The following is a 26,734-nucleotide window of genomic DNA, read 5'->3' as shown; positions in this document are numbered from 1 at the left end:
CTGTGTTTTCTTCTATGCGATTTATTGTTTCAGGTCTCAAATTTAGGTCTTTGATCCAGTTTAAGTTAATTTTGTTGTATGGTGATAGCAGTCTAGTTTCATTCTTTTGCATGTGGCTTTCCAATTTTCCCAGATTTGGTACATAAATTATAGTACATCCATAAAATGGAATTCTCAGCAGCCATTAAAAATGTTATAGAAGAACATTTATTGACATAAAAAGGTGTTTCGGACATACTGATATGTAAACAAAGAAGGCAGTAAAATAATAGTAATGATTCCATTTTTGCAAAAAATATATATGTATATATAGCAAAAAACGATTGTCAAAGATGTACACTAGATAGCAGTGCATATTCCCGAGAAGTATATGTGTGTTTATTTTGTTCTTTGTTTGTATCTTTTTTCTATAAATCACATAATTTACTTTTGAAATAAAAAAACTTAGCATAGTTCAATACCTTCATTTTGATTAAACAAAGCCATTTAAAAAAATCTTAGATTTTTTTTTCAGAAGCAGAAATAATTTCCAAGTTGTCACAGAAGCAGTGAGTTTGTTCTCTGCGGTAGCTAGCAGGAACCTTCAAGACCATAGCCCAAGTCAGATTCAAGGAGAGAATGGTACTTCCTATAGCTTCAGGGTGTTCGCTTCAGCTTCTGTGCCCTGAGGCCAAGTGGCTCACCTCCAGCCCAGTCCATCCTATTCTTGCTGAGTCACCAGTCGCATCATCTTCAGAGCTATGTCCCCTTGGTCAGAAGGAACCTAGAACCAAGCAATATCCGAGTTAGTGCTCTTGCCTGTTCCTGGGGCTGGGTTCAGGGGTGACGTCCTGAAACCTCACTCCCAGAAGAGTGCCTGCTCTGTGACATCAGCCTGGGAGCACAGCTGCACCGGGGTGCAGCCCTTAAAGAGAGGGTCGTTTTTGTGAAATGACCACCGTGAGGGACAAAAGCTCTTCTGTTGAGTGGCAGGGGACTGGAGAAGTTGGGGTTTAGGAAAGAACCTTCTCCATTTGGGGCTGATCTGTTGATTTCTTTATAAGGGTTATGCCTATTATGGTACTAGGACCCAGCCTATTCAAGGAAGAGGGAAAATTCTAAATACTTTACAGGATTCTCTGCTTAGGAGACCCCAATACTGAGAATGGCAGAGAAAGACAGCCAGACAGGGAACCTAACAAAAAAGCTGTAAACAAATACAAACAAACAAGGCCCTTTGTTTGGATGGCATCCCCATTTTTGTATTGTTATTCAACTTTGTTTTGTTTTTAAGTTTTTGAATAATTCCTGTAAAAATTCTCCTTCCCACCACCATCAAAAGGGGAAGGGGCAGAAGCCCTAGTTTCTACTCTAAGAAGACTAGGGAGAGAGCAAATGGCTCCAGGTTCTGAAATTCCATGGCTCCACAATTCTCTACGGCACACGACTGTCCCTGACCGTCCTGCCAAGCAAGGCGTGGTGGGTGGGGTTTACCAAAATGACATTTAATCAACCAAAAGGGAAGTGGTTGGGGGATGATTTAATAACAGTCTCCAAGAGCTATTTTAAGCCTGCCCCCAACTGATCTTTTGTTCTTTCTGTAACAAACCAAGAGGAAATGGGCTGCAAGCAAGTGGGCGAATGGTTAGCTCCTTTTTCCTTCTCCTCCTACCTGTCTCTGCAGGGACCACGCTCTACTAATAAATAGCATCGTGTTCTAAGATACAATGAGCTCAATGCTGAAGGTACTCAGATACTCAGAGCCATGACAAAGTACCCTTGTAACCCCGCGTCTTGCTGCCTTGTTCATTTTCTGTTCAGATCAAGTTTCTGAAAAGGTTGGGCTACGACTTCCTTCTGGTTTCTTAAAGGAAGTTGTCTCTTCTCCCTCACTGCTTCATTCATTTGCCCCAACCTTTCCATGCTGGCTTTTGAGCCTGCCATTCACTGAAAATGCTTGCCACATTACCGACAATATCAGTGCACCCAAGTCATTGCTTACACTTCAGTCCTTCACCTGAGTTGTCAGCAGCATTTGACATCACTGGCTCCTTTCTGCTTTGGGGATGCCACATGTCCCTGGTCTCCTTCCTACTTTTCTGGCCACTTCTTTCTCAAGTGTCATTTGTGGGTGCTTCTTTTGTCTCATATCTCTTAAATACCGGTGTACCCTGACTGGCCTTTTCCACATTTGACTCCTAAATCTGTCTCTCAAGGACAAATATTTGACTCCAGATTCACCTATATGCATATATTCAGTTGCCTTAAGGATATCCCACCTGGCTTTTCTATGGGTAAACAGTTACCAAGTCCTGCCAATTCTCCCTTCTGACAACTTATCAAATTCCTGCACTTCTCTCCCTTCTGGGTTGCCATAAAATCCTCTTAGATGGGCTCTCTGCCCCACTTTTGTCCCATGCCCTCTGCTTCTAGAATGTCATTTCTTATACAAATCTAGCAATTTCACTCCTTTGCTTAAAACCTCTCAACGGTACCCCATTGTTTTCAGGATAGGCCTGAGGTCCTTAAGGTGCTGTGCAAAGTCTCCCTCCCTGGCCTCGTCTTTCCCTGGGGTCCTTCCCGAGGCCTCAGTTGTCTAAAGACCCCTCTGGACCCGCACATGCTGCTGTCCTTGCTTGCACACCCTTCCCTCTTTATCTAGTTAACTCCTGCCCATCGTCGAGGGGCCGGTCTTCCAGACCCCCAGGCCTGGGTCCGGCCCCCTTCCCTGGGCCAACCCCTACCTTAGCATTTCTCATTCCACATCATTAGAGTCTCTTTGCCTGTCTGCCCCCCTGGCCTGTGAGCACCCTGAGGAGAGAAGCGGTGCACCATCCACCTGTGAACTTCCAGTATACCTGGCACGGGGACGAGCAGTCACAAGACACTCAAAAGTTTGTTCAACGAATAAAGGAAAGCACAGGGAAACTTCGGTTTTTCTTAAAGCTTTTGGTATCTTCGCTTCTGGGACATTTTTAAGAACAAACTAAGGGTCAGAGATTTAAGAATATGTTGTCTGTGGTCAGATACTTAATAAATACTATGAGACCAAGTCTACCAGATACCTCAGCTCTCTGTCCTCTGTATCAGGATTTTTCAACCTTGACACCACTGACATTTGGGGCTGTACAGTTCTTTGTTGTGGGGGCTGTCCTGTACAGAGGGATGTCCAGCAGGGTTCCTGGCCTCTACCCACTAGATACCAGTTGTACCCTCCTCTAAAATGTGACAACCAAAAATGTCTCCAGACATTGCCAAAGCACCCCGGGGGCAAAACTGACCCATTGGAAACCACTACTGCCCTTGAGGAGCAGCTTGTGGGAAGGGGACTCCCCGCCACAAATCTCTCAACACATCCTCAGCCATCCGAGTCAACACACTATGTGCTTGCTGTGCCTACAGAGCTTGAAGACCAGACTCCTAGGCCCACATTCCAGCCAGATGGCTGTCCCTCAGCCCTTTCTCTACAGAGATTCTGCCCTGGGCACACTGGAGCCAAGGGGGGAGGGCAGGCCAGAGGGCACCTTAATGCCCCTCTCAACTAATGCCGCACAGGAAACCACAATCCTGTGAAGAAGAGTGACCTAGTGTGTAAGTGACGGGACCAAAGCATGGCCATGAGGGAAGCACTCGGGCACTTCTGCCTCTCGGCATGCCTCCCCTTGGCTCCTTGGCAAGTGAGTGCGTATGCCTTCACATGTGTGTGCGTGTACAGTATCTTCAGGCCTCCAGCCTCTTCTTTGGCCCACAGAAAGCCACGTAACCAACATACAGCCTAAAGGAAAATGGTGGGCTCACTTTGCAAGTGCAGTAGTGTGACAGCCTCACCATCCACCTTTGTATACAAAGCTTCTTCCAAACAGATTCTGCAGCCACCACTGCAAGAAGGCACCTACCTTCCCCGCCACGTACCGTGCACTGGCGACTCGGTTTTACAGAGTACCAGGCTTTGGTTTTCACTCCCTGAAAATGTCAAGACGATTTCTCCCTTATTCCCCTGGGACAAATGATGTCTTCAGGACAAAGTGTTAAGAGGAGAGTTAACATTAAATTCATTTAAACTAAAGAGTAAAAGACAGAAAGCCCAGCTCTTAACTCTCTCAGAAGGATTTACTTTTTTAAATGAGAATTTCTAGACTCAAAGGAATGCAGTGCAAATGGCAGAACTTGTTAGAGAACTTGAAACACTCTCAAGCTCAAAGCACTTTGTTTAAGACCAATCCAGGCAGTGCCGCCGCACAGAATCGACTGCCGGTGGCTTCTCTCAGATATAAAGTCTGGGGAAAAAAGCTGACTCTCTCTCACCATGTGTCCAGCTCTGAGAATCCAGTAGAAAGCCAGGTTCTCATGGCGTTTGACAAAAGCAGACGTTTCGGAAGATTTAGCCTCACTGTACAGGGGCTTCCACTTCAGCTGATTGAATTTGGGCAGTTCTGTCCACTTCAGTTTCCGCACCCAAGCCTCCTGACCTGGCAAGAGGGACAAAGAAGAGGGACTGGCATTAACCAAATAGGTGGAGTAGAAACAAAAATCTAGGTGCTATCACTTGGCGTCTCTCAAAGTATAATGTGCATAAAACCCAACCTTGTAAAAATGCAAACTCTGATTTGGTAGGTCTGGATGGCACCTGAGATTCTGCATTTCTAGCAAGGCCCCAGTGATAGCCAGTCCGACCGGTAGAAACCTAACAGCTGTGAAGCCTGACTACTCTCTGCCTCTGGCTCTCTCACGGTCACATGCTCTGCAGGAAGGAAAGCAGGGAGCTCTGGAAGTGACAGAACTCTAAGGGAGCCTGAGAAGTCTCAGGGTTCAAAGACGGCAGCAGGGACCACCCAGGCAGTTTATGGAAGAAACGCAGAATGTTCTCATGTTGTCCTTAGTGCCCTCGGCTTACAAGTCACAAAAATATTCATTCCTGCTGACTCTGAGAGACACACTGCACCCACCAGACTATGTGCCTTCATTGCCTGCCCATTCTAAGAACCTGCCTCTGCGCCTCCACCTGGCCGTAATGAAACCAGGAGTGGGCCCATGGTGACGGCCAGTGTGACAGGGACCCCACAAATCCATAGAGACCATTTCCCCTGGGTTCCCAGGTTTACAGTCATTAGGGTTTAGTTTTTTTTTTTGTTTGTTTGTTTTTCAGGCAGAGGCAGTTAGTCTTAATTCACCTTACAGTGCTTACCATCTACTGGGTCACTTCCCCCAAACAAGGTTGTCCCTCAATTAAATAGTCCATTTGTCCAATGGCCAAAAAATGTCTTCTTTTTTCTTTTTATGGTGGGGGTGGGTATTTAATTATACTTAAAGGCCTCAAAAGCTGGATGGGCCCAGGTTTCTCCGAGAGGTCACAGCCTTAGGCAGCCCTACCCTTTTGAAAAAGTCAAGGTCAAGGGTGTATGGATACAATAGGAAATAGCCTTCTTCCCGGCATTTCAATGTCACAAACCCAAGACTGACATATCCCAGGCCAGTTCCCTTTTAGCTCAACCCATGACACTGCCTCCACGTGCTCCTCAGAGTGGGCTCCTACCCATGGTGTCCACAATGAGATCAAGCTGTCCATTATACACGGTCACGTTGACCCCGGCTTCCAGCAACTCGTCCACAATGCTGATGACGGGCTTCATGAAGTCTCCCTCCATGTTCAGGAAGACATTCTTAGCCTGGCCTGCACATGAGAAAGAAGAGGTAGCAGCTTGGGTTCTGCCAGAACAAGAGGCCCCTTTCAGCCCAGAGCATCCTGGGCTCCGGCAGTCACACGTAACCACTGTGTGGCACCTAACAAAGACTGCGCGCATGGATGCTTCACCAACAGGGCCCAACCAGCCCGGATATCTGTGCCCTCAGCAGGTCATACAGAGGGGAAGTACAAACAGCACACGAGCTCGATTCACTCAAGTGCATTGCTGATTAGAGCGATGGCATTTTTAATGAGGAATTGAAACCTAGAGAAGGCCAGTGCCCAGGGAAACAAGGGAGGCTTGGAAGATATTCGTTAGGCTGGTCCTTGGAGGGAACAACCTGTACTTTTGAGTCAATATTCGTCTTCCTCCTTTCCTGAGTGACCCCAGGGCCAAATTCTAAGTTCTGAACAAGTGGGGCTACCCTCGTGATAGACCAAATCAGACCCAGACCAATTCAGAGCTCGCCCTCAGTAAAGCCATGTGGAGGACTGGCCCCCAGGCAAGAGAAGAGATGGTCAGTACGGCATCTGCTGGATTCCTGATGGTCACCACCATCATAACGCTGAACAACAAGAACAATAGCAGCTACCATTTATTTTTATTTGCCAGTCACTGTGCTAAGTAAACACTTTACAAGCAACATCCCATGTCTTCTTCCTCACCTACCGTGGTTGGTAAGGAGTCTTAACTTATGCAATGGTTAAAGAAAATGAGACTCAGACAGGCTAAGAAACATGCCTAGGGTGAAATAGCTAGTCAGGGGCATGCTAGGATATGAACACAGCCTGACTGACTCCAAAGTATGTAAGCTTAACTACAAACTGAAATGCAGGACACTGGGGGTACCAGCTAAGGACACTTTGATCTTTCCAGACCATACATAGACATGTCTGAAGCCAAAGAGTTTTCTCTGTTAGTCATCATGTGCAAAAATGTAGTCACCTGGCCAGTCCAGCCACACTGGGCAGGGAGGGTGGGTTGCTATCACCAGAGAAGCTGGGACTGGAAAACACCATCGTAAAGATCAAATGAGGGAGCTGAGCTGAAAACACGTGCTCTCAGGAGCTTGAGTGGGACCTGGCCTCCCGTGACGTTCACATCTTTTTCTTCTCGGCTCGACGACAGCTCCCCAAAGCTGTTCTCATCCCTTGCAGCTCTGATACTGCATTCTTTTTGATTTGATCTAATGAACTTTTTTTTTTTCTTCATTTCTAGAAAACTCTAAGGGGTGAGGGTAGAAATGAAGACTCCAGGTCTAGGCTGAGTCTTTGGAGGATGGCCCGTGTCCCCTGAGGAAGCCAAGGTCAGAGCCAAGTCTTAGCCTCTCAGCATCTGTCAAGGGGCCATCCTAGAAAGACCTCCAGATCATATAACTTCAGGGTATCTTGGACATATACAAAAACTTCTTCAGCTTGGAGCGTTTCCCCTCCAGAAGCTCGGGTGTTCCATTTGCTCGTGGCTTCTCTATAGGACTAAACGGGGATTTATCTAAAGTTTCTAGTTTCTACCTGGCCTTAGTATCTTAGGACCCCAGTCTTTCCTCACTGTGGTCTTAAGGCCAGAATACAGTAGACGCCTGGACCACATCCACAATCAGGAAGCCTAGGGAAGCCAGCCAGAGAGAACTGATCAAACCTGCAACTACCTATGGCCTCGGCATGGCTTTTTTAAATCTCAATTTGTTATTATGGGAAACTTCAATCACATACAAAAGTAAAGAGAAGATTACGATGATCCTTATGTACCCACACCTGGCTTCAACAGTTATCCACTCGTAACCAATCGTTTCCATTCTCTCCCAACCAACCCCTCATTTTGAACCAAATTTGGCATGTTTTTTGATGTCTTTATATTTGTTTGCTCATCTGTAAAATGTAGATAATGCTGTTCTAACTGCAATGTACTATCGCCACCAACAAAACCCTAATTCTACAAATTGAGGCTTGTGAATTTGCACCTCTCTTCGCCTCCCAACTCTACAAACGGCACTTAATTAGGTCACGTGTTACCTCCCCAGGAGCAATCCTCAGGAATAATTCCGAGCTTCTTTCTGATGGGACCGTTCATGAGCTGACTTAAGGAGTCTTGATTTAGGTGTCTCACGTGGCGATGGTAAAGATGACCTAAAACAAACTGGTACACAGTGAGTCAAAGGAGTAGAGGTGACACCAAGAGGACATCTTTCCCAAGCTGCTGGGGAGGCTGTGCATAAGAGGGATGCTTTCGGCTGGGAAATGAGAACCATCACCTCGATTCACCCCAGATGGAAACCGTCAGAAACACGTTGAAAATGGAGGGGATTTACTAGTTTTAATTGCTGCATTTTATGTACTGTGGGGGCCACTGAGAAGATCCAGCATGACCCTCAAAAAATCAGCTGAGAAGTGGGATCTAGAGGACTCCTGATACCTTCACATGCCTCTTCCACAGAGAGGGTGCCAGGGTTTGACACCTGCAGTAAAGCTGGGTCGACTGAAAGACAATTGAGTCCAGCCTGCAGGGGGACTGGCATTGTAATCTGGTGCGCAGAAGCTGGTTTTCAAACTTCAGAAACATTATGCTACGTGAAAGAAGCCAGATGTTTCAAAGACAACCTGCTTCTATGAAATCTTCTGAAAAGGCAAAGCTAAGGACACAGGAAGCAGATCAGTGTCACCTGGGGCTGGGAGAGGGCGTGAAAATCAACTGCACAGACAAGTGGGGATCTTTCTGGGCTGACAGAAATGTTCTAGCACTGGATTGTGGTGATGATTATACAACTCTGTGAATGTGTTAAAAACCATCGAAGTATACCCTTAAAATGGGTGAATTTTCTTGTATGTAAGTTATACATCAATAAAGCTTTTTAATCCAGTGACATGGTTACTAGACTTATTGTGGTGATCACTTTGTAAGGTACACAAATGTTGAATCACTGTGTTATATAACTGAAACTAACAATATTGTATGTCAACTATACTTTTAGTACAAAAATAAATAAAATTAAGCTTTTAAAAGAAATTGGTTTCATCTCACACGGGCTGATATATGGTTTGGCAATTTCAAGGTTCACTTACCTAGGTGGCTCTGGGTGAATTCCAGGCTCGATTTCATTGGCGACATGGGAGCATTTTTAGTTAGGATGTTATAGAAGTTTACCCCATCTGTGTTCTGAAATATAGAAGAATATTTGGCTGTTTGTGTTATTTGTCCATTATCAAAGTTGCAAAACAGAAAGACACTCGGCCCTCCATTTTATCCAAGAACAGCTTTATCTTTGTAAATCTGCACAGACCAGAAAGAAAATCAGCTCTGCAGGCTCAGAGACCAGCTGTGACAAGCCTGTCTCCTGGGGGTAGTGAGCAGATCACATGAGTGGAGCTCAGATGCTACAGGAGAAAATCACAGGCCCGTGTGTTTACAGGAACAAAGAGCTGCAGAGGGTCCCACACACCTGGGTCCTCAGCCAGTGCATTTTTCCCTCTGGCTCACTACGGGCAGAATGCTGCTTGCCAGGAAAACAAACACGTGCCTTTACAAGGTATACTGTTCCTAATAGAATCCATATTCAGTCAAGGAACAAGCAAGTCTAGCAGGCCTGGGTGGCTTTCTGACCCCGTCACTGCTCAGACCGGTCAGATTTATCATTTAGTATGGTATTGGGGGAGTCTCAGGATAGACGCCCCCGATCCTGACACCACCAACCAGGGGCCCATCATCCGTGGGAAAAAGCCAACCAACTGGGCTGGCCTCTGAGCATGCCCCATTACCTGTTCAATGATAACTTCTGCTTGCCCCCACAGCTGGGTGGCCTCTTTGTAGAGCCCCTTATTTACAGCATCCAAGACTTCCTCTGCAACCTGAGACACCTCTGCCAGACCTTGGTCATCAAGAAGAGACTGGAATGCAAACCAAGAACAAAGGCCCGCTTTGCTTAGAAACACAAATCTGGCATTGCTACAGTTAGGGATGGCTAACAGAAAGAATGAGAAGCAGAAAGGGGAATTTATATACAAAAGCATCTTATTACAAGTCACATATTTATCATGAAAGAAATATTAACAGTCTAGATGGTGGATATGTGGGTGTTCACAGAGATCTTTCAACTTTTCTGCATATTTGAAATTTTTTCTAACAAAATGTTGGGGAGGGGGATTTAAAAAACTGTTTTTTGTACCTAGAGAAATGGGCTAACTATGCTGATGTTTCTTTAAATTTGTCCTGAGGCCAGCTGTTGCTTAGGGTCTCCAACTTGACATGGAACAAGAGTCCATAAGGAGCAGTGTCAACTGTGTCACTCAGCTAGCTCTGTCCTTCCTGAGGACAGAGCTAGAAGAGGTCAGCTGGATTGCTGACCACAGAGGGGTGCAGAGGTGAGGTCCCACATACTTACCACGCTGTACAGGTATGGTCCCCAGGAGAGCACTGAATCTAAAGGAAACCACATAGACACAAAATAAGTCTGTCATGGCTCTGTCCTCCCAAAGAAAAACCTAACTGGCCTCCCTCCCAAAGCAGAAAGAGACAGAGGCAAGAAACCCAGTAGCTTTAGACTGGAAGGCTCCTTCACTCACCAGTTGCTATGCGGGAAACAAGCTGATATCTCAGTGGCTGAGAGGTGGGATGAGGGTGTGGGGGCCCGTATGTTGACTCAGAGCTAATGGTGTGTTAATTTGGCCTGATATTGGCCCAGTAAGTGAGCCACAGCCAGTGGTGGCATCTCCCCAGGCAGGCTGTGCTTGCGCAGCAGAGGCTCTTATCTGCAGACTTCGAGGCTTTTTGACAGCTTAAAATACTTCCCCGCCCTCACATTTCTGCTCTGCTTCCTGCTTGCTCCTCCAAATTGGGGACACTAGCTTCTGCCAAGGAGCTAATTAAGGAAGAACACTAATGATTATGTAATTCAAGTGTCTGTGGCTATACTGCCAATCAATTTTATTCCACAAATATATTGAGAATTTACTAAAGGCTTGAAGCCAGTCAGGAGCTTTATAAGACATAAATATGTGTAAGATAATGCCTTCCCTCAAAGAGAACAGTTGGGCTAGGTTTAGGCAAGTTCACAATACCACGACGCTAGGTTAGGCTAGTGCCATTGAGAAATGTGCCAGCCAACGAAGGAACAAGGATCACAAGTTTTAAAGTATATCTGAATATATCAGTCCTCTGCTTAAAAGCCTTCAGAGGTAAAGCCAAGCATCTCGAAGTATTTCAAATAGCCTCAGTTCTACAGGATATGAGGTATTTAAAGGAAAAAAAAATGCTTTGGTGAAATATCTTTGGGGTTATGCAAAATATGACACGTTCTTTACTGCAGGACTTCTCAGAGCCTCTGATGTGCCTGTAAAACCCCGAGGAGGCCAGGCTAGTGTTCGGCACTTCCAAAACTTATTTGACCATGGAGCCCTTTGTATAGCACTTCATTGTACTGGTATTCTCGAGTACACCCTGAGAAATGCAGGCATACCAGGCCCTCTTGGACCTAGTTACCCTTTTACCTCTCCAGTTAACCTGTAAGCCAATGCTTTAGTTTCTGGAAATACAGAATTGTCTGCAGTTCTCCAATGAATCCCGTTCCCTGCTTGCTCTAGACCAGGGATTGACAAACTTTTCTCTGTAAAGGGATAAATAATATTCTTGGCTTTGCAGGCCAGCCAGTCTCTGTCGCAACTACTCAACTTCATTGCAGCCTCTGAACAATATGCAAATAAATGGGCGTGACTGTGCCCCAATAAAAAACTTATTTACCAAAGCTGCATGGCAAGGTAGACTTGACCTGTAGGTCGTAGGCTACCGACCTCTGACGTAGACCTGAGATGACTGAAAGAACTTTCTGCAATGATGGAAATGTTCTATATCTGTGTGGTCCAAAACAATAGTCAGTAGCCACATGTGATGACTGGGCACTTGAAATGTGGAGCATGCAACTGAAAGATTGAAAACTTTATCGCATTTTAATTTAAATTTAAATAGTCACATGTGGCTATGGCTACCATATTGAACTGTGTAGATTTTCTAGAAGACATGGAACATGTCTGTATATCTTTCCTCGCACCTAACACTATACCTACTACCTAGCAAGAAATTATAATCGTTCATGAAAATTAACAGCATTTCTCCCTCGAAGAGGGAGTACTTCTGGGATGGAGGAGTGATACTTAAAGTGGATCTGGAAGGAGAGAGTGAGATCTAGGTAGGACGATTCACAGGGGAAGTGGGTCATGGTAAAGTGAAAAAGATTTGGACCAGATGAATAGCATATACAAAGTCATGAGCTTAAACTTACTGGTCTTCTGGAGGCAGTGTAGTATAATGGTTAAGTGCATGGATTTCCATGCCTGCTGCCCGGATGTGAGTCCTGGCTTTGGCTGTGTGACTCTAAAAAAACTGCTTAACCTCTGAGTCTCAGTTACACCATCTCTAAAATCGGGACAATCACGACACCCATCCCATAGAGCTGTTGTAAGAGTAAATGAAGTTAACACATGCAAAGTGCTTATTGTTGTTATGAACCTGTGATGAGGCCCCAGGAGGAAGTGTGAAGGCCAGTGCTATAATTCCGAGTGAGGCATCTAGCTAGAAACCTGCTGGATCCTCACGCCTCTGATCAAGCCATCTGCAGCTTTACGATGTCCTAGGAAGTCCATCCAGGAAGGACAAACAAGTAGCACCCCTTCTCTCAATGATGACTCAGAGCTCTCAGTTATGCCATTTCAGTCCTACCCTGGAGATGCCAAGAATGAGGGCAAGAAACAACCATCCAAGTAGCAGCAGCATATCCTGAAATCATTAGGGAACCTGGCTCGGTAACAAGCCAAATCCCTCTCTTGTAGGGGGGAAATATTACTTTTTACAAATTGTATTTTTAAAAACTGAGGCATAATCACACATCGCAAGTCATAAAAGTAGATTAGAAGAGTTTTGATAAATACATTTATACCCATATAATGATCACTTCAATCAAGCTATAAAGCACAGAGAGCCTGGAAAGTTCCCTCACGTCCCACATTCCAGCTTATTCCCCTTCCTTCCTCCACAGCCAACTGCACTTCTGATTTCTAACTTTACAGTTTGCTTTTCTCTGGGAAAGGTCACCTTTTGTTAGGTCAGAGCAGTAGTTCTCAGCTGGGGGTGATATCATCCCCTGGAGGGCATTTGGTAATGTCTTGAGATATTTTTGGTTGTCATCCTGGTATGGAAATACTGGCATCTCAAGGGCAGAGATGCTGCCAACATTCTACAATGCATAGGACAGCACCCCACAACAAAGGATTACATGAGTCAAAATGTCAATAGTGCTGAGATTTAGAATCCGGTGTTAGAGTTAACCCCACCAAGATGACTATTTCAGATATCTGAAACCACACCCCGGATGTCTGCAACGTAAACAACTTGTATCTGTACTCCCAACAAGGGTGCTCAGATTATGAAACTGTGAACCTCTAGAGTTGCAGGACCTGATGGTAACCCTGTCTCGTCATCGACATGAGCAACAGATGGGAATTTCATCCCAAATGCTCATGCTAGCATCCGGGTGGTGGAGAGGACAAGACGACAGACAGACTTGGGTTTGAATGCTGACCAGCTCATTCATTCTGTATGTCAGAGGGTAAATTCTATCACCTCTGTGAGTCTTTAGAATGTATTCGACTGTAAAATTTGATTCTTTTGTTATGAAAATCAAATAAGAGAATTCGGGTGGGCTCATAGTAGCCCAAGGTAGGTGCTGTGTAAATGAGTTCTCATCCCCAAATATCTTGGATGGCCCAGGGGCAAAAACTTTCAGTGTTAACTTCTCCAAGGACCCAGAAAATTCCATTGCCTTGTTCTTTGATCAGGATAACATAGCTCAAAGTCCCAGAGAAGGATGGGAAAAGGAAGGAGAGAAATATCTGAAAATTCTGTACTTACCAACAGGGGAGATCCAGGAGTCACCCAAAGCAACCCCAGAAAAGTTGCACTTGATGCTCCCTTGCTGAATGGCCTGAAAGGGGAGGAGCCAAGAAACATCCTTGTCAAGGAGACCCAGGGCCTCCATCCCTTCCTGGGTAGGAGGGAGCCCAGCCTTTATACACTGCCTTTCCTGAGCACAGAAAACTGCCCACCTTTCCCATGATTCCCGGGGGTCTCTGAAGACCTCAGATACCAACCAGAGAGCAAGAGTAACTCTTTCCTGCCATTTGCAAAGTGTAGCTTTCCTGCTATTTGCAAAGAGTAGGACTGCTGAGTTTCTCTCTACTGTTTTCACAAAGGTGTGGGCAGGATGTGTCTGGTGCAACCCCTATCTTTGTTAGAAGGGACACTGCCACCCCTCCCCCCGCCCCAAGGTCCGATTTCTCAAGGTGCTCAGCAAGCTCCTTGGGTACAATCCTCACTGTCCACTCCACAGTCACTGAAGGGCTGGGAGGACTCCTCAGGAGGTCCTCAAGGATGCGATCATGTCTTAGGACTAGGAGCTCATGTCCCTCTGTTCCTTTTTTTCATTTAACAGTAATATAGTCATAGAAAATTAGAAATAATCTGAATATCATAGGATGGTCTAAATGAATTATGGTGATTTCTACCAGTACATGATACAACTTAAAAAAACAATGAGAATGCTTTTTATGGCCTGATATGAAAAGACCTCCAAGATATACTGTTAAATTTAAAAAGAGACATATAGAATAGTATGTAATATATACTATCATTTGTATAAAAATGGGAAAAATAATATATATGAATTGACTTTTACAGGCATGAAATATCACTATTTCATGCCTGTAAATATCACTATTTCATGCCTGTAAAAAGATACAGAAGAAACTAATAACAGAGGTTCCCTTAGGGTAGGGGGACAGAGGCAAGAGAGACTTGTTACAATGTACCTTTCGCATTTTTTGAATTTTGAATTATGTGAATGTATAGCTATTCAGAGATCTATCTTGACTTTGAACACTGATAATTAAAAAGAAAGAATTATGCATTTATCTGGCTTTTCCATTAGGAACTTATATCAAGTTAACTCAATAGTTCCAGACGATGAGGGAAAAATTCCATGTTATAGAAGAATATCCGCTAATAGATGTGAGCAAAACGATAGAGGAAAAACATCATTTCGAAACCACTAATGAAATCACTGACTTATGTGAGAATTAAAAATTGATGGTGAAGCCATTAGGTGAAAGACGGATTAAGAACTGGACATCCATAAGGTGTGAAAATAACACCACTCAAATAACTTTTTCTCCAGGGGGAGGGCATAGGAGTTCAATGGAGGGAACAGACTAGGTTTAGACATTATGTGCCTTCTAATTGGAAGCAAAGTGATGTGCACAACATTACCTATATTAGAGGTTGGCAGTTTTTTTCTATGAAGGGCCAGATAGTAAACATTTTATGCTTTGTAGACCAAATGGTCTGTTGCAATTATGCAAGCTTGCCACTGTGTTACTAAAGCAGCCAGAGGCAATATGTAAATAAATGAGAGTTGTTATAAAACTTTGTGGACATTGAAATCTGGGATTTCTTTAATATTCATATGTCATTCTTCTTTTAATTCTTCTTTTAATCCCCACCACCACCACCACCTCCACCGCTACTTGAAAATGTAAAAACCAGTCTTAGCTCATGGATCATGGACAAACAGGTGGTAGGCTAAGATTTGACTTATGAGCCATAGTTTCCTGAAACCTGACCTATTATGATATATTCTATCCAACACTTTTACCTTGAATGCATAAGGCCTTTAGACATAACCTCCAATTTTGTGGAAAACACAGTAAAGAGAGGAACAAACATAAATAACACCATGAAGATGTTACCAGACAAACCCAGAAAATGGGACATTCTGCAAGGTAAATAGTCTGGTTTCTTTACAAAAAAAGGGACTGTGCTAGATGAAAACAGACTTTGGGGACATCACAGCCAGATGTAATTCAAGGATCTGGATTAGGAATTAGACAAATCGACTATAAAGGACATGTTGGGATCATCAAAGAAGCCTGAATATTTGAGATGAAAGTTTACTGAAATGGGAAGATGAGTGCTAGCGATTGAAGAAAGCACACTGTAAACATTATGTATAACATGATCTCATATTGGCTAAACAATTATTTATTCATAAAAGTACAGAACAAGATTCGAAGGTTATACACCAAGGTGTTAACAGTGGCAATCTCTGGTGAGAAGGTAAGATTTTAATTTTTCAATTTGTGCTTGCCGCATTTTCTAATTTTCTATTGTGCACACATGCTGCTTATTTAAAAGTTCATTTTTAACATAAGAATTAATAAATATTAAAAAAAGAAAACCTATACAAGCTCACTGTAAAAAATTTAAACACAGAAAGAGAAAATGTGGAAAACCTTTCACCTTGGCCCCACTTACACCCTCTCACTCACTAGTTAACCACAGTTAACGTGCTATGTATCCTTCCAACCCCTTGCTTTGCTTTTGCAAGCATATATATATACACATGTGCACATATATCGACCTATCCATTTTTCTGATGGGTGCAAAGTGTTCCGTCGTGGAAAGATACACCTATTTTATTTAAGGAATCCTTTAGGAATAGCCATCGAGCGTTTTCAATTTATGAACATTATAAGTAACGTTTTCAATTTATGAACATTATAAACATCCTCTGACACACACATATGTATAAGTATTCCCATAGGACAGATTCCTGAAAGTGAAATTATTGGGTCAAAAGTCATATACGCTTTACAAATTGATAGATACTGCCAAATTGCCCTTTTAAAATGATTTACCAATTTCCATTTCTACCAAAAGTGCATGAGAGTACTTATTTTCCTCACTTCTTACCAAAACTGGGTGTTACCAATCTTTTAAATATTTTCAAATTTTATATATTTGAATGACTAATAAATATTGAACATTTTTCATATGTTCACAGACTGCATGTCTTCTATAAATAGCTTCTCCATATTTTTTGCTAATTTTCTACTAGGATATTGTCCAATTTTTATTAATTTATTGATGTTAATACTTTTTTCTATCATACATTTGTATATATATATTTGTATATGTATAGTATATATAATTTCAAAGGATATCTATTTATATCTTTTGAAATTGTTAACGGAACTCTAAGAAGTTTTAAATTTGTGTGTGGTCTAAATATGTCAAACTTACTCTTTTTGGCTTTTGGGTGTTTCATCTTATAAAAGAAAGCTTTCCTACCCAAGATTATAAACATTTTTTCCTATATATTCAGGTTCTTTTATACTTTTGATTTTTATGTTTAGATTTTTAATTTATCTAGAATTGATATTTCATGCAAGGCAAGAATTCAACTTTTTCATTTTCCAAAGTGATAGCCATTTGTCTCCATACCATTAATTAAATATTCTATCTGTTCTCCCAATGATGTGAAATGCCATCTTATTACTCACTGTAGCTTTATACCTTATTTGATATCTGGTAGGGTAACCTTCACTGTTCTTTTTGAAACTTTTCATGCTTATTACTATAGACTTGCTCTTACTCTACATGTTTAAGGCCCTATGCAAAGTATAGTCAATATCAAGTGAGTATAAAAAGTAACATAATCAGTTTCTGTTTGAAACCCAAACAACAAAGTCATCTTTCTTCTTACCTTATGGAGTTCTAGAGCAATGCCAGCAGCCATTTTTCCTCCGTAGGACTCTGAGAAAATGTAGAATGGAATCGTCTAGCAAGAAAAGGAATTTACAAAGAACTAAATATCCTGAATGCCACACAAATTAATTTCAAATTTCTACTGCATGTAATGGCCAGGTAAATCTGCTGTTCTTTGTCTTTTCTCCTCCCCATATCTGATTATTATGTCTGATTGGAATACTAGCTCCCAGTTATTCTTTCAAGCCAAGAACCACTTAAATGACATAAACAAAAGTCCACAACCTAATCTTGGGAGTAAAAAGTTTTCTCTGAAATCAGCTGGCCACTGAACTCTTATAGAAGTTATTCTGGTGGATGCAGTGTTACTACTGCTAGCTCCTTGCTTAGCTATCCCTGAGTCTTTGCTCACCTGGAATTCTTTGTGGCAATCAAAAAAGGTCTTCAGGAGAACCATCATGTCTGATGCCACAGTAGCAAGGTCTTTGGCATATGCGTCATCCTTGTCCACATAACTGAACCCAGTGCCCACAGGGTTATCCACAAACAGGAGACTCGCAGACTGGAGCTATATTCCACAGAGGAAAATCAAATGTTATGGTCAGTCAGTCACCAATTATCTTTTGATCATCTTGTATGAGCTCAACAAAAACCACACGTGAGGATATCCATGTGCTTATGATCCTGTTGCCGAAAGGGATTTTAAAAATAAGGGACAGGAACAAAGACTACTTCAGCAAACAAAAGAAAAGGCAAGAAGGAAAGATGAACATATATGTGGGGATTAGAGCATCTAAGCCATCACTTTCCACCTGGTACAGATGTACTAAATGTAATATGTTAGTGCAGGTAGAACCATGCAGTGTCAATCTGAGCGGTGAGAGTACATCCAAGATCTGAATACTGCACGTCAGTTTTCTTCAAGACGAATTCAGTTTCTACATTGGCCTGGCTTCCCTGAACACAAGAAAAGAATTTATTCTAATACTTTCTCCAAAGAGGCTTAGAGTTAGAGAATTTTACATCTAGAAGGATCTTTAGTGATGACACAATCCAGCCAGATCCTTTACTAATCAGGAAATGAAAGCCCAGAAAGGGCCCAGGATTTGTCCAGGTCACAAAGTTGGACATGTAACGGCAGCATCAGGACTAAGATCCGGGTCTCCTCACTCCTCATTCAGGCTCCTGCCCCAGTCATATTACCCTCTTAGTTCTGGGAGGCTTGGGGACAAGCCAGTGGGGCACTCTGCTACTGGAAATGAAAAGTGATACTTCAGTCGGAAGTAAGCACAGGAATGTTCCAGGCTGAAGGAACAGCAAGTGCAAAGACCTTAAGGCAAGAGTAAGTAAAATGCACTTAAGGAAGACCGGTATGGAGACAGACAAGAGAATCAAAGGATTTGAGGTGACCTTAAGGAAGAGGTAATCCTGCATTGTCTCAAAGAATAGTACATGTGAATACGATGAGCTTGGTGTGAATGGGTGGCCGAAGGAATGAAGTTTGAGCCAAGGAAACTGCCCTTGCAAAGGCCTGAAGGTAGAATGCACATGGATAGATGTTGGGAGACGTGGCTGGAGGTTAAGCAGATGCCAGCTTATGCCCCAGAATCTGGATCTGATCTTTTGGGGTAACTGAAAGATGTTAAACTGAGGAGTGACTTGCATTGGAGCATTTCACTCAAGCAGCATGTGGAAAGTGGATGGAGGTGGGGGACGTTTTGAAAGCAGCCACTAGTGGGGATAGAAAAGGAATGAAGAATATTAACATTTGAGTATTAAACATAGCACTACCATATGACCCAGCAATTCCACTCAGGTATATACTCCCCCAAAATTGTATATAAGAGCTCAAATACATGTACACCATATGTTCCCTGCACTATTCACAATAGCAAAAAGGCAGAAACAATCCGAGCGTCCATCAGCAGATGAATGAATACACAAAATGTGGTAGATCCATACAATGGAATATTACTCAGCCTTAAAAAGGAATGGAGTGCTACCTGGATATAAAAAGTGCTACCTGGATGAACCTAGTGAACATTATGCTAAGTGAAATACCAAAGGCCACATATTGTATGATTCCATTGTTATAAAATGTCCCAAATAGGCAAATCTACATAGACAGAAGGTAGATTAGCGGTTGCCTGAGGAAGGTTTGGAGGGTAATGGCTAAGGGGTATGACGTTTTTAGGGAGGAAGGGTAATGAGAATGTTCTGAAATTGATTGTAAAACTAAATATACTAAAAGCCATTGAATTGTACACTTTAAACGGGTCCATTGTATAGTATATGAATCATATTTCAATAAGGCTGTTTTTCAGAATTCGTTTTTAGGTAAGAGTGATTGGATGAGGTAGGTGGGAAGCAGGGAAAGATGAGGGTGGTTCTCTGGTTTCTGGTCAGGCACCTCGGGCACCTGAGTGGATGGAGGTACCATTTACCATGACAGGGGAACCAGGAAGTTGGCTGGTTTTGCTGGAGAATAGAGGATCTGGTATAGGACACAGAATAATGCACACGGTTTGTCAAATATGCATGAGGGATATCCACATGGAGATATCCAAGAGGCAAGTAGCGAAATAGTTCTGGGGCAAAAGAGAAAGTCCTCAGCTAGAGATACTGACTGGGGAGTCAATACCTTCTACATTGTCATTAGAGGAGTTTGGGAAGACGGGGCTGCCCGAAAAACACAGAGAAGTGAGAGTTACCAAGGACAGAGTGCTGGGAAATAGCAACATCTAAGACACGGGTATGGCCAACAGTGCTGCAAAGAAGTCCAATGAAAATAAACGCCAAGAAGGACCCAAAGGACTTAGAATTGGGAAGCCAGCATACTCTCGGGGATAAGAGCTTTAATCGAGTGATAGGGAGTGACTGCAGTGATTTAGAGCAGTGCTTCCCAAACTTGTCTTGGCCACAGATAAAATAATACATGCACTGCACCCGAGGGTTAATGCGCTAGGTTGTCTAGCACCCACTGTCGTCCACCTTTAGCCCCCGGCTCTCAGGATCAATGCTGCAGCACTCAGGATGATTGGCTCTGGGTGAATGTCAGCAACAGGAAATACAAATCATTCTTGTAAGAAAGGGGAGTAGTAGCTGGAGAGACTCGTGTAGTTGAAGGAGAATTTGTTTTTCAGTTGGGAAAGACCTGTGTATATTTGCACCCCCAGGGAAAAGACAGACTAGAAAGGACGTAGAGATATAAAGACGGTACTAGCCGCTGAAGCGGTCTTGGGGAAAGTGACCTCAGCAGGGAGGAGCCTCACTTGTTGTTTTGAGACGTGCAGGAAGATAGTAAGCGGGGCGGAAAGGTAAACACATTTATCGGCGAGGATGAGTGATGGCTTCTGTTTTCTCGGTGAGGCAGGGAGGCAGGTTAGCTTCCAATGAGCGAGGAAGGCCGGAACAGGAGCCCCGAGGACAGTGGAGAACAGACACAGCACTGCTGTCAGGCGGGGAGCAAAGCGTGGCCACGAGCCTGGAGCAAAGCCCGCAACAGCTCCACCTTATTGACAGCGTGGTTTTGCCCTCTAGTCTTTGGCAGCCTAGGGGCAGGGGCCAAGCAAGTAGGATGGAACCGACCCAAGGTTGGATGTGGCAGGGCTGTAGAGGGAGAAGGGAAAAGGGGGCCAGCGGGTGGGTGCTGGGTACGGGTGCTGACCGGAGAGGGGTTAGGGGAGAAAGCGCGGCTAGGAATGGAGAAGAGGGGTAGAGACAGACACCAGAGAGACATCAAAAGGGCGGAGGACAAGGGGCTTGAAGTCTTGAAGAAGTCGAGAAGGAAGGGAGGAGAGAAGGGAAAGGATGAGCGGTTGTGGCCACAGGGGGTCAAGGTGCACAGACAGCTAAAATGTGGGTAGTGACAAGGTGTCCGCGAGAGTAGGTTTCTGCAGACAAGTGGAGATAAAGGGCACCAAAGGCAAGAGAGACCGCGGGGGAAAAGCAAAGCGTAGCGGGGCTCAGCCTCGGAGGGGCCACCCTCACCGTACCCAGGTGGTTCTCCGTGGTTTGAGATCACTGTCAAGGGGCCCAATCTCCTCAAAGTTTCCAAATCCAGTGCTGGATCCACCTGGACCACCCTGTGGAATAGAAAAGAAACAAAAATCAATCCAGAGAAAATGTTAAGTTTAAATCTGAGTCATTATGACGGCCATATTCACTATAAGTGATTTACGATTTAGTGATGGCAGCCTTAACCCTGCACTAAGGCACAATTTATCTGGTGAACCAGGGACTTCCGCACTAACTGAGCCCCCTGGCAACTGCTGAAGTCTTTCTGAAAGGAATAGACCTGGGCTAAGAGCCCCCAGAGGGAACTTTCCTACTTCTGATTCTACAAACTTGAACCCTGGCCTGCCGTGGGGCTCACGGACCTTCAAAACATCTTGTCCCACCCTTCCCTCAAAGATAAGCAATAGGCCCAGGGAAGGGATGTGGAAATTAGGGGCTCTGCCAGGACTGGATCTGGGGACTTGTGGCTCTCCACCACACCACTCTCTCTTCAGAAGGTGAGAGACTCTCCTCAGAGTCCTTAAGTAACAAGGGACCCAGAATGAGGAATAGTTTAAGTCGATCCCTGGATACAATGTAGCAAATGCAGAAGTCCCAGGGCAGGCAGCACTGGATACTGTAGCATCCAGGGACAAGTGAGAAGCAAGAGATTCTGTGGGTTCTGACGGCTGAGAGGGGAGGAGGTCCTTCAGGAGATGGTCAGAGGAAAAGATGGTCCAGTGCTTTTCTGGACAAAACCTAGTTGGCCTGCTGAGCCCAGCAGGCTATGAGGACAGCATTATCAGCAGAGGTGAGAAGACAAGCCTAGGCCCTCCAATAAAAGGATACTGCCCATTTCCCCACTCCGATTTGTGGCAGCAGATGACCACCCCACTCCCAGCCAAGGGCAACAAGAAGCTGGCTGGAGGATAATTCTGTTCTATTTGAGAACAACCTACTACACAATCTTTTTCTCTCTAGAACTTTGGGATGGGGTGCTGTCATGGCTGGGGACAATCTAGTGACTCTGAAATATGGTAAATGTGTCAGTGAGCCAAATAACATGCTGAAATGGCTTGAAAGTGTAACTAAAATAGCTCACTACTCTACTCAGCCACGTGACCTGGATTCTCAAAGACTTGCCCAGAGAAGTCAGTGTGTTTGTTTCCTCGGGAGGCTGTTAAAACAGAGCTCCTTTGAATTAAAGTAGTAATTATTTCTTCCTTAATCATAATCTTTTTTTCTTCTACGTTGGGCCTCTGGGGAAATGAAGAACAGGTTAGTTGGCCAGTTGAAAACCTTGAAATAGCATCTCAGCTCAAAGAGTTATCCTAATCAAAGGTCACAAACTGGACCATGCACCGTAGAGGAATCAGGTGCCAGCGAAGGACGCCCCTCTGTCCTATAGTCCCTGACCTGTCTGAAAGGGACCAGCACCACTCAGCTTTGGGATAGTGAGTTCAGGCCCCAAGTTGCTACATCTGATTTTTAAACGTTGGCAACTTACTCAAATAAAACAACCATCCTGCTCTGCAATCAACTAAAAAGAAGGTCTGCAACTTCTAGAATTCAGTAGTTTTCAAACTGTATTCCTAAAACTCCAAATAGCACCTGAGGGCAGCATGTGACCAAGAGGTCTCAGCACTTCTGCTTTCTTCTGCTTTGGCTTTCACATGGGGCTGGAAAAGTTCGGCTAACTAATAAAAAGTTATAGCAAAATCTCCAGAAAGCCAATGCCCAGAAAAGGGAAATGTCTTGCCATACTTCTAAGTGGCATCGAGAACCCAGGTGTCCCACTGGCAGGCCTGGGCTTATCCACTGCAGGGCTTTCCCCAAGAACCTTGCTGCCCAGGGCGGACAGAAGTTCCCTGACTATGTGTATGGGTTCTTCTTCTGAGGCATTTTCATATCTTCACCCTTGGCTGCATCTCACTTTTAGCTCATCAAAGCAGCTGCCCTGATAATCCTGAGAGGCCCCTCCTGGCAAACTGCTCACCTTCCCTCTATCTCACCAGAAAGTCCGCATGGACTGGGCATGCGGAGGCAAAGCCTGGGGTTCAGAGAGTCTGCTTATGAATACTGACATTTTTGCAGGAAGTGACACCTACATCCCATGCCAAGTGAGTACCAGGGCGCCCTATTTACTGATGAGCAAACCTGGAGCCCCAGCTGGGCCAGGTCAACAATCTCCAGAGGCTGAAGCAAGACCATGCTCCTCAATCCCTCCCTAGAGATTGGTCTTCCAAGTGGGTGTGGACCATCTCTGCCCAGATATTTTAGGAATGCAAGGAAGGATCCTCTGCCTGCCTCCAAATACCTTTTTACCCTTCCATGCCTTCCTCCTACAAGCGGAACCCAAGATCAAAATGCAAACACATCTAGGGAGAAGGACAGGGCCCAACATTTAATACTAAGATACAAGATGCTGATCCTTTCAAAAGATCAGTTTTTCTGGAGGCAAGAACTTAGGGTCTAGGGAAGGACTGGGAAGAGAGGGAGAGGAAGGGCTGGTCAGGGTACTTCAGTCTTTGCTTTGGAACCTTCCAAAACATTTTCTGTAAGCATACAGTCAAATAATGTCTTCAGGAACTTCAGGTAAAGGTTCCTGTCACTGCCTGGATTCAACAAACAAAAAGCAAACAAACAACAACCACAACAACAAAACAGCAAAAGGCTAGAACCCCTCACTCTGATTTGGCCTCCTTGGTATACACACTGCCTTTGCCTGCCTCAAAAGAGATGCTGAACCCCCACGCCTAAGAGACGCCTGGCTGGCTGCTGGACTGGACCAGCCCTTTACCACTGCTGTCAGAGCTGTGAGCCCTTAGGAGCAAGCAAAATGTTAAGTGGGGAAAACCTGGCCTCAAACCTGGCCAGGCAGCAAAGCCACTTTTACCTGAAGCCACATAACCAGAGGCAGTTCTGAGAAGTTCTTGCAGGGGTTGGTGGCATAATAGAGCCACCAGAACATGTGGGCATCCTTCCGGACAGTCACATAATCCCATACTTCCTTGCCCTCCTCTGTGGGCCAGTTGACAATGGCTCCTGAAAGAGTAGCAAAATTTGATTTTCCTGAAGAATATGTAACATCCAGGTAAATTCCAAGCCCAATAGAGATGGCCATGCTAGGCTAGAGATGATTTGTTTATATTTTAGGCAATTTACTCACTCCAAGATATTGTGAAAATAAGGGGGAAAAAAATCTCAGTTATAAAAAAAAAATAAACCAAACTTAATAGGAGACTTCCACTTTTTCCTCTACACCTTCTTCCTGTAAGGTTGGATTTTTAACAATTAGTATGACACACTTTTACAATTCTATTTTAAAAAAGAGAAAGATTTACATTTTTGAGAAGAGAAAAATCTCAAAATGAAACATGCTGGGTTTTATATCTTATTTAATATATGATTAAAGAAGCATCACAAATTACTGGGGCCAAGATTATTCACTGTATTATGCTGGGGCAACCGTTAACTTTTTTGAAGGGAAAAAAATAGAAATGTAAGTCCTCTCTCAATACTATAAACCAAAATAAATTTGAAGTGGGTCAAGTATTTCAATTTTAAAATTTAAGTATTAAAAATATGAAAATATAGTTGAATGCTTTTCTGACCTTTGGATGAGGAAACAATTATAAAGAAATTGTTTTTTTTTCTCTCTAGCTTTATTGGAATATACAATTAGTTGCTTGTATTTACATTGCACAATTCAATGAGTTTTCAATTATAGTTGGCATACAATAATATATTAGTTTCAGTTGTACAGCATAGTGATTAGAGATCTATATAACTCACAAAGTGATCACTCCACTAAATCTACTACCCCTCTTCCCTTTTACATATTTATTACAACATCGTTAACTATTTTCCCTATGCTACACTTTTATATCTCCATGTCTATTTTGTAACTATCTATTCCTCTTTCTTAATCCCTTTGCCCTTTTTTGCCATCCCCCCAACCCTCCTCCATCAAGGAGCCCTCAAAATATTCTCTGTATCCAGCACTGCTGGCAAGAATGCACACCGGTACAACTTTTGTGGAAGGCAATTTGGGAAAAAAAAAAAAAGAAGCTGTGTGTGTGTGTTTCTCTTTTAATCCCCAAACTCCAATTTCCTTAATTAACTTTTCTAGCACCTACAAAATATGTATCAGGAAAGGGCAGGTTAAATACATTTTCTATGTCACCTTTGCTAAAGTAATGAGTTTCAAGTTACAGTATCTCTTTTTAAAATACCACTCTGTGGGAAAAGAAGGCCAATGTTAAAAGGTGATTTAGGGTTGATCCTTAGTGACTGGAGTTTTCTGCTTTCTACTTCCTCCTTTCATAAACCTCAAGTGCCTGCAGCAAGTAAAAGAACAAAAACTGGTCTCAAGAAGAAGAGAAGGGAGTAGATGAGGAGACAATGCTGTTTGTAACTGATAAGGACAAAGATTAAGAACACCAAAAAGTAGCTTGAAGAGAAAAACACAACGGCTAGATTATTACAGATGTGTCTGTAAGATTCAATATACAAGTAACGCAAGAGTTCAGTCCACTCGAAAATGACACATAAGGCTTGGGACCTTTTTGACCTAACCCCTGGCACTCCTCCATTCCCTGGCAGTGACCACTGTTAAAATTTGGGGGGCAAATATTTGACAACATTTCCCAGACACAAACTGGAGGGCCAGATGTTCCCCATTTTGCACAAGAGAAAACAGCAGTTAATCAACCCGCCTAAGATCACAAGGCAAGTTTGTGGCCAGTTCGAATTCTCAGTACTTGATTCAGACCAGTAGACATTTTGCTGAAATAAAGAACTGAAAATCAATTTGCAAGTCATCCAATTAAACATGAATTTGTTTTTGCTAAGAAGGACCTCGGTGAGGGGAGACATCTTGTCTGTTCTGATCAAGTGGAGAGAAAAAGGCTTTCTTTCAATGGAACATCCCATTCATGGTAGGATTTTTCAGAGTCTTTTGGGCCGCATGTTTCAGCTCAAAATATGAGGAACTCATAAGCCCATTTGGCAGCCAAAGATGGCAGGAAATGGGAGGTCATCTTAAGACCGTGTAAACCTCATCGATCAGCAATTTCTCCAAATCATACATTTTGCACAACTGCTTCTACCTAGGGAAAAAAGGAGCACCAGACCACCCAGAGCTAGAAAAGGCAGAAAATGCACTTTGTATTAAAAATAAAGCAAAACAAAACTGTGAAGTTCAAAAGCAATATAATTATGCGAGGTAGACACAAGGGAAAAGAGATTTGCTTTAAAAAGCACAAACTCACTTAACAGACTCTCATCCCTGGAGAGAGAAGGAGGCACCGGTCACTGATACATCTTTTGCCGGAACTTACCAGTGCTCAGGCCCAGAAGCAGCAGCAGCAGCAGCAACGGCGGCGGAAACCGACAGTTTCGCGGCGCCAGCTCCATGACGAATACGGCGCTGCAGCATCAGCTACAGGCTGGACCCCGGACCCCGCCACGTGACGGCGGCGGGCGGGGCC

At 43.7% G+C, this 26,734-nt stretch overlaps 1 protein-coding gene across 1 annotated transcript; it reads right to left on the bottom strand.

Moving 5' to 3' along the window:
- Positions 1-184: 184 nt before the first annotated feature.
- Positions 185-26,733, bottom strand: SCPEP1 (serine carboxypeptidase 1). The gene is made up of 13 exons (XM_039885717.1): positions 26,585-26,733; positions 24,139-24,287; positions 21,242-21,331; positions 17,659-17,814; positions 17,245-17,319; positions 13,557-13,629; positions 10,039-10,076; positions 9,416-9,544; positions 8,723-8,816; positions 7,676-7,789; positions 5,513-5,650; positions 4,285-4,448; positions 185-763 (listed from the first exon to the last, which is right to left on the bottom strand). The coding sequence occupies exons 1-13, from the start codon at positions 26,658-26,660 to the stop codon at positions 701-703; spliced, it is 1,359 nt and encodes a 452-aa protein (XP_039741651.1). The 5' UTR covers positions 26,661-26,733; the 3' UTR covers positions 185-700.
- Between the last annotated feature and the right edge of the window lies 1 nt (position 26,734).

Source organism: Pteropus medius, unplaced genomic scaffold (assembly GCF_902729225.1).
Source record: "Pteropus medius unplaced genomic scaffold, Ma_sr-lr_union100, whole genome shotgun sequence".
NCBI lineage: Eukaryota > Metazoa > Chordata > Mammalia > Chiroptera > Pteropodidae > Pteropus > Pteropus medius.
This window is presented reverse-complemented; position numbering and strand designations above follow the sequence as displayed.